Consider the following 17,163-nt stretch of genomic DNA (forward strand, 5'->3'; position numbering starts at 1 on the left):
AAGTCCCTCCTGTCCGTCGGAGTTCACAGACCTGCTTGACCCTCACGGGGATTAGAATGAGGCTTCGGCAACTGACCATATAACCCAGGAGCCAGGTTTTTCCAGCCGGGACTTGAAGTACACGACTGGGCCAGGGGCCGGTCCCCTTCTTGCGGCCTATGATCCCTCTGTCTTCTGACAGGTGCGGGGCATACGGGTGCCTTCCTGCACTCACCGTACCCCTAGGATCCCTTCTTAGAACGGAGCCTACTCCCTGCTCCCCTCCTGGGCCTCTGACACTGGGCCCTACTTGTGGAGCAGAGCTCCTACTCAGACTCTGCCCCCAGACTGTTCACCAGCTACTAGTCTGCCACCCTAAGATGGCTTCCCTATTTTATACTCCTACCAAAGTGCTCCCCCTAACTACTTCCTCCACCCACACCCACTACTGGTTTCCCCTACCTTTGGGTTCCCCCCACTCCAGCCAGGGTCAGGGCTCAACAGAAACATACATTGTGTCTTGCCCTTCCAGCCGGCCTGGAGCAGTGTAGTGTTGGATGCAGGTGTTTGGGGTTCAGGGCAGCACTCCCTCCTTACCTGAGAGAAGGAGATACCACACCTCTGGGTGAGGTGCAGTACCTCTGTGGTGACTGAACCCTCAGGGGCACCACACTCACATAGATGAGCTGAGGAAGGTGTGGGTGTGCACATAGATGAGCAGAGGAAGGAGTGGGTGTGCACATAGATGAGCAGAGGAAGGAATGAGTGTGCACATAGATGAGTAGGGGAAGGAGTGGGCGAACACATAGATGAGCAGAGGAAGGAGTGGGTGCGCACATAGATGAGCAGGGGAAAGAGTGGGCAAGCACATAGATGAGTAGGGCAAAGAGTGGGCAAGCACATAGATGAGCTGAGGATGGAGTGGGCGAGCACATAGATGAGCTGAGGATGGAGTGGGTGAGCACATAGATGAGCAGGGTAAAGAGTGGGCAAGCACATAGATGAGCAGGGTAAGGAGTGGGCGAGCAGATAGATGAGCTGAGGATGGAGTCGGAAAGCACATATATGAGCAGGGGAAGGAGTGGGCGAGCACATAGATGAGCAGGGGAAGGTGTGGGCGAGCACATAGATGAGCAGGGGAAGGTGTGGGCGAGCACATAGATGAGCTGAGGATGGAGTGGGCGAGCACATAGATGAGCTGAGGATGGAGTGGGCGAGCACATAGATGAGCTGAGGAAGGTGTGGGTTTGCACATAGATGAGCTGAGGAAGGTGTGGGTGTGCACATAGATGACCAGAGGAAGGAGTGGGTGTGCATATAGATGAGCAGAGAAAGGAGTGGGTGTGCACATAGATGAGTAGGGGAAGGAGTGGGTGTGCACATAGATGAGCAGAGGAAGGAGTGGGTGTGCACATAGCTGAGCAGAGGAAGGAGTGGGTGTGCACATAGATAAGCTGAGGATGGAGTGGGCGAGCACATAGATGAGCAGAGTAAAGAGTGGGTGAGCACATAGATGAGCAGAGTAAGGAGTGGGCGAGCTGAGGATGGAGTGGGCGAGCACACAGATGAGCCGGGTAAGAAGTGGACGAGCACATAGATGAGCAGGGTAAGGAGTGGGCGAGCACATAGATAAGCTGAGGATAGAGTGGGCGAGCACATAGATGAGCAGAGTAAGGAGTAGGCGAGCACATAAATGAGCAGGGTAAGGAGTGGGCGAGCACATAAATGAGCAGGGGAAGGAGTGGGTGAACACATAGATGAGGAGGGGAAAGAGTGAGCAGGCACATAGTTCATCAGGGGAAGGTGTGTGTAGGCACATAGATGATTAGGGGAAGGAGTGAGCGAGCACATAGATGAGCAGGGGAAGGAGTGAGTGGGCACATAGATAAGCAGGGAAAGAAGTGAGTAGGCACAAAGATGAGCAGGGAAAAGAGTGAGCAGGAACAAAGATGAGCAGGGGAAGGAGTGAGGGGACAAGCACATAGATAAGCAGGGGAAGGAGTGGGAGGGCACATATATGAGCAAAAGAAGGAGTGGGAAGGCACATATATGAGCAAAAGAAGGAGTGGGCAAACACATAGATGAGCAGGAGGGTGAGCACATACATGAGCAGGGGAGGAGTGAGCAGGCAAATAGATGAGCTGGAGTGGGAGTTAAATGAAGAAGGAGCTTACAAAGAATGGAGAGCTTGGAAAAAAATTGTTCTGCACAGGAGAAAATGAGGAAGGAGTGAGTGGCCTGACACAGAAAACTTAGGTAAAAAGTAGTCTGGCATATAGTTGAGCTGAAGAAGCAATTGTCTGGAATATAGATGAGCTAGGGAAGGAGTGAGCAGGGACATTGTTGAGGTAGGGAAGAAGGAGGCAGGCATATAGGAGACCTGTGGAGGTTATGGCGGCCGTATCCTTTAAAGGAACTTGTCAGGAAAATGTTATTAGGCAAATAAATGGCTGTATAGGTCTTAGAACAACATTAAAAATGATTCAATACCCGTCTTGTAGTAATCGGATATGCCATCACCGAGTAATCAAGCTTTGATTCCACATACTAATAATAATAATAATAATTTTTATTTATATAGCGCTGGAAGTGAATTGGAGGCATGGAGGGGAGCCTTCCTCATCCGGCACAAAGTAGAAGTGTATAACATGATTGTCCATGCTATAGGGCCAGGGCAGAAGCTCCAGTGCTGGAGGGGGCACCAAATGTCCTTCTTCCATATAAAAAGACACAACTGATATAAATGGCACATGGTCGTTGAGGTGGAGGGTGTCCGAAAATTTTGCATTGGAACTCAAGAGCTTTGAGTTGCATCTCTGCATTATTAGTTTACAAATAATGCGAAGCTCTGAGACACAACATATTTAGCATTGGTTTCCAACCATTGCTGCCATAAGATAGTTGGGATGTATCACTCCATGACTAGGTGCATGGATAAGATCAGAAAAGGTGGGAGCAAATTATTACTATTACTACTTGGCATATGGCCATAAAGGGAGTATTTCAGAAATCCTCCCACTGCTTTACCTTTCTCCATCTGTGTCTCAGGATTAACCGGCTTACTGATATATACCATAGCGCTGCATAGCAGGTCAAGACCCAGCAATTCCAGTCAAGTATGGATTTGACTTAATTGTCGTGTAAATTAACCAACTATGTCAAGAAGAAATCTGAGGAGCAGTTCTCCCCCCCTTCTCTGAAGTTCAGCTCCTGTGAATGTTGACAACGGAACTTGATAAACGTCGGCTTTCATATCCAAAATGCTAGAAAATTGTAACTATTAAAGTTTTACAATTTACTGCTTACGAGAAGAGACGCAGGTGGACAAGTAGACCACAGAACAGAGAAGATTGCAGTGATGTCTTTTGGGGAAATTCCTATAATCTTCTATAGTTATTTTTTTAGGGACATTTTAGTAAATAATCTTAAAAAGGGACAGTCCGTCTAGTTTGCATTTGCGGCACAGTTTAGCTTAATCTACTGATCGCTGTTTTCAACCATTTAGAGCTGACTCTAAAGTGTTTCAATTGTATCCCAAAAAGTCCAGAAGTTCTGCCCACAAGTTCATGATATATATGTAGAAGGCTAGGTTCACTCATCAGATGCAATTTCCCTCATATTCAATGGAAGAAAACATTTTTTTGTCTTCCATTAAAATGGTGGACACCTTAAGAGGAACCAAACTGACCCTTTTATTGTCATTGGAGTCCATCAGATGCCAGACAAATACATTTCCTGCAGAAGTTCCTCTTTTTCTGTTCCTGTAATGGAACTAGCCTAAATAGTTGTAAATATTTTGTAAATATTTAATTTCTTTTTCTGCTCTGATCCATGACTATTGCCATATCTCTCAAACATCCAAGATCCATCAGGACAGTCTCAAATTTGGAGAGTTGTCCTGCTATCCCGGGAGTAGGGTATGTTCCAATGTTAACTATATCTGTGTCTTCAGAACTCAGATATAGTTGAATATAATGGTGGAGTATCCAGATCATTGATCCACCACTCTGTCTGGGTAGAGAGTGAAGGACCTTCCGGTCACTTGACTTAGCAGCAGAAACCAACTAAATAGCAGAAGAGCAAGGATGTGACCGGACACACTGGCAAATGGGATGCTTGTGTCAGGGCTACTTTGGGGAAACTGTGGGGTGCATCATATTCTGTTGGGAGGGACTGTGTAGGGGCATCATAATGTGGGGTGGACTGTGGGGGAATTATACTGTGTGGGGGGCTGTAGGTATGATACTACTTGGTGGGACCTTGGAGGCATCATACCTTGTGTGTATCGGACCACTGAGGGCATCATACTGTGTTGGGGGGATTTGTGGACCTCATTGTGATAGGAGACTAGCCATCATAATGTGTAGGGGGCATCATACTGTGTGTGGGGGAATATACTGTGGGGGCATCATACTATGTGTGGGGGAATATACTGTGGGGGCATCATACTGTGAGTGGGGAATATACCATGGGGGCATCATACTGTGTGGGGGGAACATACTGATTATGAACACTAATAGGCTTTACTATGAGCAATATTTCTGTATGGTCACATATAAAGAACTGGAAGAGGTTAGGGAAGTGGCTTAGTGTAAAAAATAAAATTGCAGTGGCTCACGTAGCACATCACAGTATGCGTCTTTCTTCTCCTACCTTCCCAGTTTGGGAGACGCTGCTGTTGTTGGAGCCAGGCAATGGTTTGTAGACAGTCATATTCCCTAACTGCTTAGTTGAGGCTCTGAAATCTGTTCTGCACTCTATTCTATTCTAGGAGATTAATTTTTCACTACTAACTTTACAATGTAAAGACTATACTACAATTTTTAAAAACTTGAATACATCTCCAAGGTGTCTTGCAGTTTGGAAACTACAATATCCATGCATGGTGCATGAGTAAGGGCTGTGAACGCCAAAGTATGATAAATCAAGCGGTGTACTCTGGGCTACAGTTAAATTATTACTTTAAAATTGGTGGTATCCCCTTTTGCAAATTGTGGACCTGGACTGCGTTAATAAGGGATCACTCTCTGTAGACTTTGCAACTGTGAACATTATGTATGCTGGTGGTCAGGTAGATTCTCTGAATGCACATGGGTTAGAAGCTGATGACTGTTCAGAAGGTGCCAGAACATTCTTACAAAATTAACTGAGGCTGCCCTTTAACTCTTTTCTTCTATGGGTATGTTGTGGTACTGAGTCACCTAGCTTAGACCCGAGCACATGGGTCTCAACTAAAGACTGCAAAATAAGCTGCAAGCTGTTAACGAGACTGTGTTCCCCAAGTGTAAAGGCAATGGTGAAGTATTTTACCTCTTCAGAGACTCTACCCATTAAGTTTGTACCACTTAACGTGACCCTAAATACTAGCTTAGTGCCTCCTAGTAAGAAAAGTCAAAAGTTTTCTTGTTTTGCATGGAAAAGTTTATGCGACATTTTAGCAGACTTTAAATGATTGTGAAATTGGATGAGGATGCTAAAAACCATTTAACCACTCGGTCTTGGTAATGAGCTGTTCAGTCTCCAAGGCTTCTTTGGTGACAGGTGCTAAGATATTTTTGATCTGGAAACAAGTCTTCTAGGGTCAGAATACCTACAAATATGGCCGTCCTTACTTTTCCTTTTGTCTCAACGTATCGGAAGATATGGTTCAAGATATCCACCTTTGAAAGAGAAGGCAATAGTTTGCGATCCTCTGATGGTAGAGGCTTATGCCCAAGAGCTCAGCCTAGATTAATCCAGTAGACCCCACCAATTGCCAGAATGTAGGACTTGAGTCCAGCCCCTTGAAAGTGGAGCAGCAGTCATGCATGTGCGCTACCACCCTATCCAATTTCTACAGAACTGCTGGAGATCACCGAGTACATCTCTGGTAGTCCTATAGAGGCTAAATGGAAAGGCTGCACACAAGCTGCTCCATGCAAGTCCCACTTTTTGGTGATTGGTGGGATTTCAGTGGTAGGAACTTCACTGATATATTAGTTATCACTTGTGGATAAGTTAAGTGATAAGTTGTAGTAACTGGAGTACCTGTCACGTGTGTGTCAGAGGTGACAGACAGTCGCCCTGCAGTTGGTTGCAGGAGATCTCTACGTTTAGCATTACAGACATCTTCTTAGAGGCTGTCTCTAGGACCCAACAGCTACCTCCCTCTGGCTAATTAGCTCCCTGGCCTGAGTGTATACAGTGGTGGCCAAAAGTATTGGCACCCCTGCAATTCTGTCAGATAATACTCAGTTTCTTCCTGAAAATGATTGCAATCACAAATTTTTTGGTATTATTATCTTCATTTAATTTGCTTGCAAGGAAAAAACACAAAAGAGAGTGAAGCAAAAATCAAATCATTGATCATTTCACACAAAACTCCAAAAATGGGCCAGACAAAAGTATTGGCACCCTCAGCCTAATACTTGGTTGCAAAACCTTTAGCCAAAATAACTGCGAACAACCGCTTCCGGTAACCATCACTGAGTTTCTTACAATGCTCTCCTGGAATTGTAGATCATTCTTCTTTGGCAAACTGCTCCAGGTCCCTGATATTTGAAGGGTGCCTTCTCCAAACTGGCATTTTGAGATCTCTCCACAGGTGTTCTATGGGATTCAGGTCTGGACTCATTGCTGGCCACCTTAGAAGTCTCCAGTGCTTTCTCTCAAACCATTTTATAGTGCTTTTGGAAGTGTGTTTTGGGTCATTGTCCTGCTTGAAGACCCATGACCTCTGAGGGAGACCCAGCTTTCTCACACTGGGCCCTACATTATGCTGCAAAATTTGTTGGTAGTCTTCAGACTTCATAATGCCATGCACACGGTCAAGCAGTCCAGTGCCAGAGGCAGCAAAGCAACCCCAAAACATCAGGGAACCTCCACCATGTTTGACTGTAGGGACCATGTCCTTTTCTTTGAATGCCTCTTTTTTTTTCCTGTACACTCTATGTTGATGCTTTTTGCCATACCTACCATACAGTCCCTTTTCATTCAGATGCCGACGGATAGTACGGGTTGACACTGTTGTACCCTCGGACTGCAGGGCAGCTTGAACTTGTTTGGATGTTAGTCGAGGTTCTTTATCCACCATCCGCACAATCTTGCGTTGAAATCTCTCGTCAATTTTTCTTTTCCGTCCACATCTAGGGAGGTTAGCCACAGTGCCATGGGCTTTAAACTTCTTGATGACACTGCGCACGGAAGACACAGGAACATTCAGGTCTTTGGAGATGGACTTGTAGCCTTGAGATTGCTCATGCTTCCTCACAATTTGGTTTCTCAAGTCCTCAGACAGTTCTTTGGTCTTCTTTCTTTTCTCCATGCTCAATGTGGTACACACAAGGACACAGGACAGAGGTTGAGTCAACTTTATTCCATGTTAACTGGCTGCAAGTGTGATTTAGTTATTGCCAACACCTGTTAGGTGCCACAGGTAAGTTACAGGTGCTGTTTATTACACGAATTAGAGAAGCATCACATGATTTTTCAAACAGTGCCAATACTTTTGTCCACCCCCTTTTTTAGGTTTGGTATGGAATTGTATCCAATTTGGCTTTAGGACAATTCTTTTTGTGTTTTTTCATTGAAGACAAATTAAATGAAGATAATACCAAAGAATTTGTGATTGCAATCATTTTCAGGAAGAAACTGAGTATTATCTGACAGAATTGCAGGGGTGCCAATACTTTTGGCCACCACTGTAAATACCTGGTGTGTCTGAGAGGGAGGTGCCGGTGATATTTATTACTACTTGTGAGGCTTAGCAAGAGCAGTACTTGGTCCTCTCTGGAGCTTGAGGCCGTGTGCGCATTTGTTTGGAGTCGTCTAAAGCTAAGCGATTCCCCCGTTTGTCTACCCTTGTTGTCTATAGAGTTTATTGGAGATCGACTAGTGCTCATCTCCTTCCTTCCCTAGCCTTAGCCATACGCCAGGGAAAGTCAGGGCGAGGCACGCGTGCAGCGATTGGTGAAGAGCCAGTATAGGGACGGTAGTTGAGACAGGGTGACATTAGACCAGACTAGGAGGTCTCCACTCCCCCCTTTCCCTAGTGCCTGTACTCCCTTTCCCTCTTCCCTCTGTGTTGAATTACGTCTTTCCCACACCTTGCGTGACAGTACCCCTTTAGCCATTGGGTCTATAGAGCCTTCTGTACAGTTGCTCATCATATAAATTAATCATTTCCTCCTGGTTTTGAGGTTCTTAATGTCCTTTGAGATATACCGTGGCTCCAATTCATACCGTAAAACACAGACATGAACTTTTCTTCTGTTACTTCTTTGCTGCATTCTTCAAATGTTTTTTGAAAGGAAACCTTCAAGGAATTTTATGAAAATGTTTGCGGCATTACTATGGTTGAAATGGTTATACGGGTCCTTGCCTGATCTCAAAATGTAGGAGTATGGCAGTTAGACCGAAAATAGAATCTAAAAATGAAAAATGATAACACAGGACCAGCCAAACCTAGAGAGATATGAGGACCAACTAGGCTTAGGTTGGCTCTTGGCAGTCGTGAGTTAGATAGGGCTCCACCATAATTTTTTTTTTGCCTAAGGGCCATAAACACTCCTATCTTGGTTGCAGGGAATAGTAACATTACGGTACATGCAGCCATTCAAATGAATAGATGCACTTGATCCAGGAGAGAGGCCACCTGTACTGAATAGTTCTCCATCTGTGTAGAAGGAGGTCCCATATCTCACAATAAGGAACTCTCTCACCATTTATGATACCTACGTTGATCAGTTGAGGTAAAAAGTCCACCATTGAGGAGGTGATGACATATCCTAGGAATATGACATCACTTCCTATAGTAGTAAACCTTTTAGGTGGCTAAACTGTCCAATCTCAAGGCCAGTTAGCCATCAATGAAAGTTTGACATATCAGATTTTCATGGAGACTGGCCATGGGTCTCTTAACCCAAGCTCAATAGCCTCATAAACGTTGAGGATTCTGGTGAATTGGGGTCAGGAGACTCGTGTCTGAGCCATACAGCATGGTCCATACTAAAACTGTTAAAGGCAGATGTGTGAAACCAGCCTTATAGAAAGTATTGATTGGATGTTTTGTTAGTTGTGTGATACTGTACTAGTAATAATGGTCTAGGTCTTAGATGTCTAAAAACCAAAATTATACTAAATTGTGTAATTTTACTATGTTTTGGATGACCATACATTTTTCCCATTTTTTCCATTGACTGTATTTGTATTGGATGACTTGTGATATCACTATATAAGTTTAGTAATATATGAGTAGTATTTTATATAATTATATGTATATCAAGACAATTATGTAACTGAATTCTCTGTTCTCTTTACAGTTGTTTGAGGTGGATTAAGTAATGCTCCTCCGCCTTTATGTCATGGTGATCTCATACCTTTGTGCCATCAAAGCTGCCCCCTTCCAAAACCAGACTACAGACTGGGATTATGGTCCTAAGAATTCCTCCAACTCCACGGACCATCTACAGAATTTCTTTAATTTCTCTGAAGGACTCCACGATGGCATCTACCCAGACTTGACAACTACATATCCTGACATGGCTGGCAAAGAGTGGAACCATTATTCCCCAAGAGTGGCACTCACTAGACAGGAACCCTTCGGACCTCCCCTTTTGTTTTTGGCAGATGAGTTGATATCACATTCAGAATCGGCCAACAGGACTTCTCGGGTAAAACGGGCACGGGGGTCAGATGCAATCAGTCCTTCTCGGAGAGGAGAACTTTCGGTGTGTGATTCCAAGAATGGATGGGTGACTAACAAGCACTCGGCTATTGATATGCATGGCAAGACGGTCACTATCCTATCGGAAATTCAGACTCTCACAGGACCACTAAAGCAATATTTTTTTGAGACCAAGTGTGACCCTGAAGGAGGCACTACAAATGGGTGTCGTGGGGTGGACAAAAGACAATGGTTATCAGAATGCAAACAAAAGCAGTCCTACGTAAGAGCGTTGACCATGGATGAAAAGCTTGTGGGTTGGCGATGGATCCGGATTGATACAGCATGTGTTTGCACCCTGTTGAGCAGAAGAGGAAGGACGTAAAATTGTAGAGGACAGAGGGTTCTCCTCTCCGTGGTTCACTGTGGTTAGGGAAAGCGAATGGAGCTCCTGTTGTTTTCCTTAAGCTGTTTACAATATGGCATATATGGCCGACATCACACATTCCTGGAGTCATGCCACAAACATACTACGTTTGGGGGATGGAAGAGTCGTGAACCAACAGCTGTCATTAGGAGTGGTTTAACTTTACCATGTTGGGAAGGAGCACAAAACTGGATGCAAAGAGACACCATATGGATCTCAAGTCCACGTGGGGCGAGACAAAAAATTGTCACCTCTTAGTGCTTTCTAAATTTAGTGCCTTTTCGTCTAGAATTTGCACAGTACACTAAACAACTAAACCGAATTTTGGAGATGACCGGTGGACAACCTATGCGTTCCCTTTATGCCTTCACTAAGTAGACATTACGCAGATGATGCAGAACTGGCCGATATTGAAAAAAAATGTATTTGGATTTGATGAATAATTTTGTAGAAATGGTGAATGTGTGTTGATTTTTTTTTTTGTCCACAGCTACCCGGCGGGTGACATTGTAAGCTATTATAAATTGGTTATTCTATTTGTAAATTTTATATATCTATAAATATATATTTGTGTATGTATATTGAGAAATATAACTTATTGTCATTCCCTTTTTATGGATCGCATGTTACAACCTTGTCTTTCGTGTTTTTTTTCCCGGTCATGATTTTTTTCTACCCAATATTTATTACCCTTTTCTTTCCCCCCACAATACAAGTCTTGTTTTTATTTCTTCTTATCTTGATTGGGTCGGCTACCAGAAGCCGGGGGTGTATTACTGATATGATTTAATGTCATAAACATACATTTTATTATCTTCTATAGGCAATCCTATACTTGTATCTATATACAGTTGTGCTTTTCTCCTGTGTTCTTTATAAGAAACATCCCTGCCGGGAGCTTATCTTTAAAGAACATAAGGTCCGAAATCGGACAAGCTGGATCCTTATCTCCCACGACAATCATCTGTCAAGGTCCCATACTTTTTGGTATCTACTATAGGCAATCCTATACATGTATCTATATACAGTTGTGTTTTTCTCCTGTGTTCTTTATAACAGACATCTCTGGCAGGGGGCTCATCTTTAAAGAACAGAAGAATCGGCTGTCCGAAATCTGACATGCCATATCCGTATCTCCCTCAACAATCATCTGTCAAAGTCCGATACCTTTTGGTATTTTTTATAGGCAATCCTATACTTGTATCTATATAAAGTTGTGCTTTTCTCCTGTGATCTTTATAAGAGACATCTCTGCCGGGGGCTTATCTTTAAAGAACAGAAGAATCGCCTGTCCGAAATCGGACATGCCGGATCCTTATCTCCCTCAACAATAATCTGTCAAGGTCCCATACAAAGACTATCAGCTGAACCGATCAATATTGATGGGTTCGGCCCATGTTAAGTCTAATATGTATGGTGGTCCTTAACACCTTAAAATTAATTTGTGAATGTCCTGGAGAAGGAAGAGGTAGTGTTGTGGGACACTTAGGCCACGGCCCCACTATCAGTATTTGGTCAGTATTTTTTCTCAGGAGTGGGAGCCAAAACCAGGAGTGGGTGATAATCAGAGAAAAGGTATAATAGAAACAAGTCACCAATTCTGCATTTGTTTCTCACCTGGTTTTGGCTCCCACTCCTGAGAAAAAATACTGACCGAATACTGACCAAATACTGATTGTGGGGCCATGGCCTTACCCTGTAAATCAGCTTTATGGTATGGGTATGTACACATGGTGTTTTATAGATGGCGATATACCCGATGAGTTTAACCAAAGTAAGATGTTTCAGGACAACGCCGGCAGTGTATTTCGTGAAGCATCATTTTTGGTGTCTACTTGATCGTTTTTGCAGCACGTTTTTTTTTTTTTCACTATATATAAGGTATTGAGCGGCTTCCAAGTGAAAGAAGAATGGTCAGGTCACTTCTTTTAGCCACTTCATGGCTTTCAAAGCCCGAAGCAGTTAAAAGCTCAAAAACACAGCAAGTAATTTTGACATTGCAGCTCATTTGTTCATACTTTTTAAAGCTGTGCAAACCTGCTTGTGAAAAAGACTCCCCAATTTATCCATGTCTGGTTGGAGAAGAAACACTCCTCGGTCACTTATCTGCTCAAGGTGGAAAAAAAATCTATTTCTTACTCTTTGACCTTAGGATGACCGCAGTTTCCTCCTTATCCAAAGCAGATTTACAACCCACTGAACAGCCCCTAGCATCTCAAAGTTAGTACAACAACATGGTGGGTAAAATTTGTAGGTTTTGATCAGAAAGAAATTTGGGTAATTTACCAATATGTCTCCCTGTAGGATTCTACCCTGAGATGTGCAAAATCGCTATGCAATCTGCACATGCCTAGCGTAACATGACCGCAGAAAAATGATATCATGGACATCAAAGGGACAATTTACAACAAGTTATTATCAAGGGTAACTCAGAATTTATAAAATTATGCACATTTTGTAATTGGTTATCAGAATTTATTAACTAGAGTTGAGCAAAAAAGTTTGCTCTGTCCCAGTCTGGTGTATGGCGTCCTGCTGGACCAGGGCATCCTTCATTTTTGCAGCCGGCATCCTGGGCGCCGCAGAAGTGAAAACCCCGCCGATCCGGCTGCCAAGGAGGACCGGACTAGACGCCGGACCGGAGCAGTGTGAATCTTTTTGCTCAGCTCTACTCAACACATGTATATATTATGTATGGATTTACATAATATATACAGCCCCTAGCATTTTTGTATGTGTTATCTGGAATCTGTAGTTCTTCAGCTGTTGCGTTCCAGCAGGCAGGATGCAACCGGCGGCCTTTCTTCCTCATATATACTTAATAGCAAGGTTCTAACGCCTCCTTGTGGATTAAAGTCTACATTTCTAAAAGCACCCTGAAATGCAAAAAAATTATCTCATGATAACTATGTAGAAGGTTTACAAGGATCTCTTGAACGGAGCAGAGGTGCGCATGCTCGCCCTTTACTCCATTCATTGTCTATTGAACAGCAGAGTATGGCGCTCAGCTATTATCATCAGTCCCATAGACAATGAATGGCGCAGAAATGCGCATGCTCGGCCTTTACTCCATTAATTGTCTATAGAACAGCAAAGTATGGCGCTCAGCTATTACCATCAGTCCCATAGACAATGAATGGAGAGGAGGTGCGCAAGCTCAGCCTTTACTCCATTAGTTGTCTATGGCACAGCAGAATATGGCACTCAGCTATTACCATCAGTCCCATAGACAATGAATGGAGCAGAGATGTGCATGCTCTGCCTTTACTCCATTCATCGTCTATGGGACAGCAGAGTATGGCACTCAGCTATTACCATCAGTCCCTTAGACACTGAATGGAGAGGACGTGCGCATGCTCGGCCTTTACTCCATTCATTGTCTATGGGACAGCAGAGTATGGCACTCCCATATACAATGAATGGAGCGGAGGAAGCACATGCACACGTTGGCTCGATTCAGGAGCCCCATTCTCAAAATTGCTGAGGGCCCCAGTGGTCAGATCCCCCATGATCTTTCTTATCTTGATTTTTTGGGAATAACCCTTGAAATGATATATAAGGAATCTGAATAAGTAACAATTCCACTTTCATTGATTATTGTACCTTTAGGCCCTAGATTACATTTAATAAGAACCCCTGTAGGGCCATCTGGATTTTTATGCACCGTCTATGGGGGGAGGGGTGGAGATGGTGATTGCCGCAGCCCTAAAGTGTATTTTAATCATCCTTCTACCAGAACCTGAGACCTTTATATTACACCATGGAAATGCTGACTTTGTCATATATTATAAACATCAATCCAATCTACATATTAATAGGAAAAACTACACAAATCCAAACCAAAAAATATCAGATTTAAAAAAAAAAAGAATTAATAGAAAAAAGAAAGTGAAGTTGTTGTCCTTAGCAACCAATCAGATTGCTGCTTTCATTTTCTAAAGGGCCTCTGGAATCTAAAAGCTGAATTCTAATTGGTTGCTATGGGCAACTGCTGCACCTTTACCTTCTTTATAAATCTCCATGGGTCTTATAATACCGAGCCGCCATGTTTTCTCATCTTATAATGCTTCTTGAGCGGTTTTCAGATGACATTTTGACCACATTTTACACCATAAAATATTAAAGATCTATTAATAAAAGTGTATTACAGCTCCGTACAACCTCCAAACTATATGCGTGGCCATATTGTACCTCTGCATTGCCTCCAATTTTTTACAGGGACCTTTAGAGTTTTTATTTTCTGCCATATTTTGCTTCGATCAGACAGATTACAGAGATAACCCCCCCTAAAAGGAACCACGTCATGTTGTGGCACCGTATGGCGGTGCACAGAGTACGCAGGGGTCCTAACTGTATAGCTACAGGCACTTAAATATTGGTCAAAAACCTGTACCAGCTGCCACCAAGGCATAATACAGGCTGCAACTTGTGATCAAAGCAAGATTAGTGTTACTTCAGAGCTGCACTCACAATTCTGCTGGTGAAGCTTAAAGGGGTTGTCCAGGACTTTAACATTTATGGCTTATCTTTAAGATAGGTCATCAATGTCTGATCAGTGGGCGTGCGACAACCGGTACCCCTGCCAATCAGCTGATCCCAGTGTCGGCCGGAACTGCTCAGTTGCGGAGCTGCAGAGCATAGATCCGTCAACTGTATACTGTCCGCGGCCGGATAATGCACATACGCCACCTATTGAAATCAATATTGGGGGGACGTGCAGTACCCGGCTGCAGCCACTATTCCGTAAACTGAGCTGTGCTGTGCAGCTCCAGAAATGACCAGTTCCATCTGCCGCCAACACCGGGGACAGCTGATCAGCGGGGGTGCCGGGTGTAACACCACACCGATCAGACATTGAGGACCTCTCCTAAGGATAGGCCATCAGTATTAAAGTCCTGGACAACCCCCTTAATACAGGCTGTAAATTGGGATCAGTACAACATAAGTATGCAAGTCATACAACCAATGACTCCACCAGCAGAATAGTGAGTGCAGCTCTGGAGTATAATACAGGATGTAACTCAGAATCAGTAATGTAATGTATGTACACAGTGACTCCATCAGCAGCATAGTGAGTGCAGCTTTGGGGTATAATACAGAATGTAACTCAGGATCAGTACAGGATCAGTAATGTAATGTATGTACACAGTGACTGCACCAGCAGAATAGTGAGTGCAGCTCTGGAGTATAATACAGGATGTAACTCACGATCAGTAATGCATGTACAATGTGACTCCACCAGCAGAATAGTGAGTGCAGCTCTGGAGTATAATACAGGATGTAACTCAGGAACAGTACAGGATAAGTAATGTAATGTATGTACACAGTGACTGCACCAGCAGAATAGTGAGTGCAGCTCTGGAGTATAATACAGGATGTAACTCAGGATCGGTACATGATCAGTAATGTAATGTAGGTACACAGTGACTGCACCAGCAGAATAGTGACTGCAGCTCTGCAGTATAATACAGGATGTAACTCACGATCAGGAATGTAATGTATGTACACAGTGACTGCACCAGCAGAATAGTGAGTGCAGCTCTGGAGTATAATACAGGATGTAACTCAGGATCAGTAATGTAATGTATGTACACAGTGACTGCACCAGCAGAATAGTGAGTGCAGCTCTGGAGTATAATACAGGATGTAACTCAGGATCAGTACATGATCAGTAATGTAATGTAGGTACACAGTGACTGCACCAGCTGAATAGTGAGTGCAGCTCTGGAGTACAATAAAGGATGTAACTCAGAATCAGTACAGGATAAGTAATTTAATGTATGTACACAGTGACTGCACCAGCAGAATAGTGAGTGCAGCTCTGGAGTTCAATTTTTTTTTTAAATATCTGTACATAAATTATAAAAAAATAAAAAGGTCAAAAGGTTGACAATTACTGTAATTATTCCAAATCAATGTTCAAACTTTCCAGTGTGAATGAGATCAAATTTGGTGCTTACGAAGCGATTTTATGACCTATAGCAAGGGAGGGGAAAGGATCATTTTTGTTTGTATTTCCACAATGGTATCGGCTGCTATAAATATATGATACTTATATTAACCCCTATACACATACAGTCTCTAGGCATGTAAACACGAAACTATTTATCCTCTTCCCTGCACCCCTTGAGATCATGTCACAAAGGCCAAATTTTAAGGGTGTGTTGCTAAACTGCAGATTTGTGGCTGTAGCTTGTACTCTAAATACAAGCTATTTTTGAAATTTGCAGGTTATTAAATTTGTCAGCCGTTCTTGAGATATTAATATTTTTCTTTTGTTTACAACTCGTCGGCTTGGAAACCGTCCACCGCAGCTAGCCAGCAGAACACGTACAGTGCTTACAAGCTCTTTTGAACCTTAAAGCACAGTTTTGCAGCTGGCCCGGATCACTGGAGCTCGCAGTTACTACCATTCCTGACCAGCTTTAGTGCAGAGCTTACAAGCTAGACAACAGCAGTGGTCGGTCTCCTAGGAAACGAGCAATAAACAAAAGTAAAAGTTAATATCTCAAGAACGGCTGCAAATTTTAATAAGCATTAAATTGCAAAAGTGCTCGTTCTTACTAGCACTATCCGTGAAGATAGGAATAACCCCCTTAATTTCCTTTGACTTTATTTGGGATTTCCCAACAAAAAATTTTGAACATTTTTTTCTAAAAATGTCTATGAAATTTCCTCTGTTTTTCACAATGAATCACACAACGTCCTATAAGCTGCTTATTTGCTGTATTATTCTTATTCTTTCCATATGTACATGGATTTTCCACCCCCCCGCAGATCTTCCTATTCTCCAACATTTCCTACATAACTTATTTGTGTTACTATTTTCTATGACAAATAGTCTGATAAGTTTTTTTTTCTTTTGTCTATGAAATTCCTTTGAAATGGAAACCAAATAAATCCCTTATTTCTTATAGTTGTATTTCCTTTGTTCTTTAGTTTTAACAGATGGGCAGTATTATTCAGCTACAGTATTTATTACTCGCACATTACACATATATGTCCACATACACGGCACATGTAATAATACATTCTGCACTAACTAGACAAATTACCTTCCATTTATGAATTCTGTGTATGAGGGTGAGGAAAAATATATGCACAAAATAATAAA

At 43.0% G+C, this 17,163-nt stretch overlaps 2 protein-coding genes across 7 annotated transcripts in view; one reads left to right on the forward strand and one right to left on the reverse strand.

The window, feature by feature from the left end:
• Positions 1 to 14,567, forward strand: part of LOC141172336 (neurotrophin-4-like) — a 143,573-nt gene extending 129,006 nt beyond the window's left edge. The window contains exon 2 of the mRNA XM_073656435.1: positions 9,279 to 14,567. Coding sequence (XP_073512536.1) covers positions 9,300 to 10,007 — 708 coding nt within the window. The 5' untranslated portion in view covers positions 9,279 to 9,299 and the 3' untranslated portion in view covers positions 10,008 to 14,567. The remainder of the gene's footprint in view (positions 1 to 9,278) is intronic.
• Positions 1 to 17,163, reverse strand: part of LOC141172335 (testicular acid phosphatase homolog) — a 125,380-nt gene that overhangs the window by 24,139 nt on the left and 84,078 nt on the right. The window lies entirely within an intron of this gene.

The sequence above is a fragment of the Phyllobates terribilis genome, unplaced genomic scaffold, assembly GCF_046119375.1.
Source record: "Phyllobates terribilis strain yellow unplaced genomic scaffold, ASM4611937v1 Scaffold_12__6_contigs__length_324123572, whole genome shotgun sequence".
NCBI lineage: Eukaryota > Metazoa > Chordata > Amphibia > Anura > Dendrobatidae > Phyllobates > Phyllobates terribilis.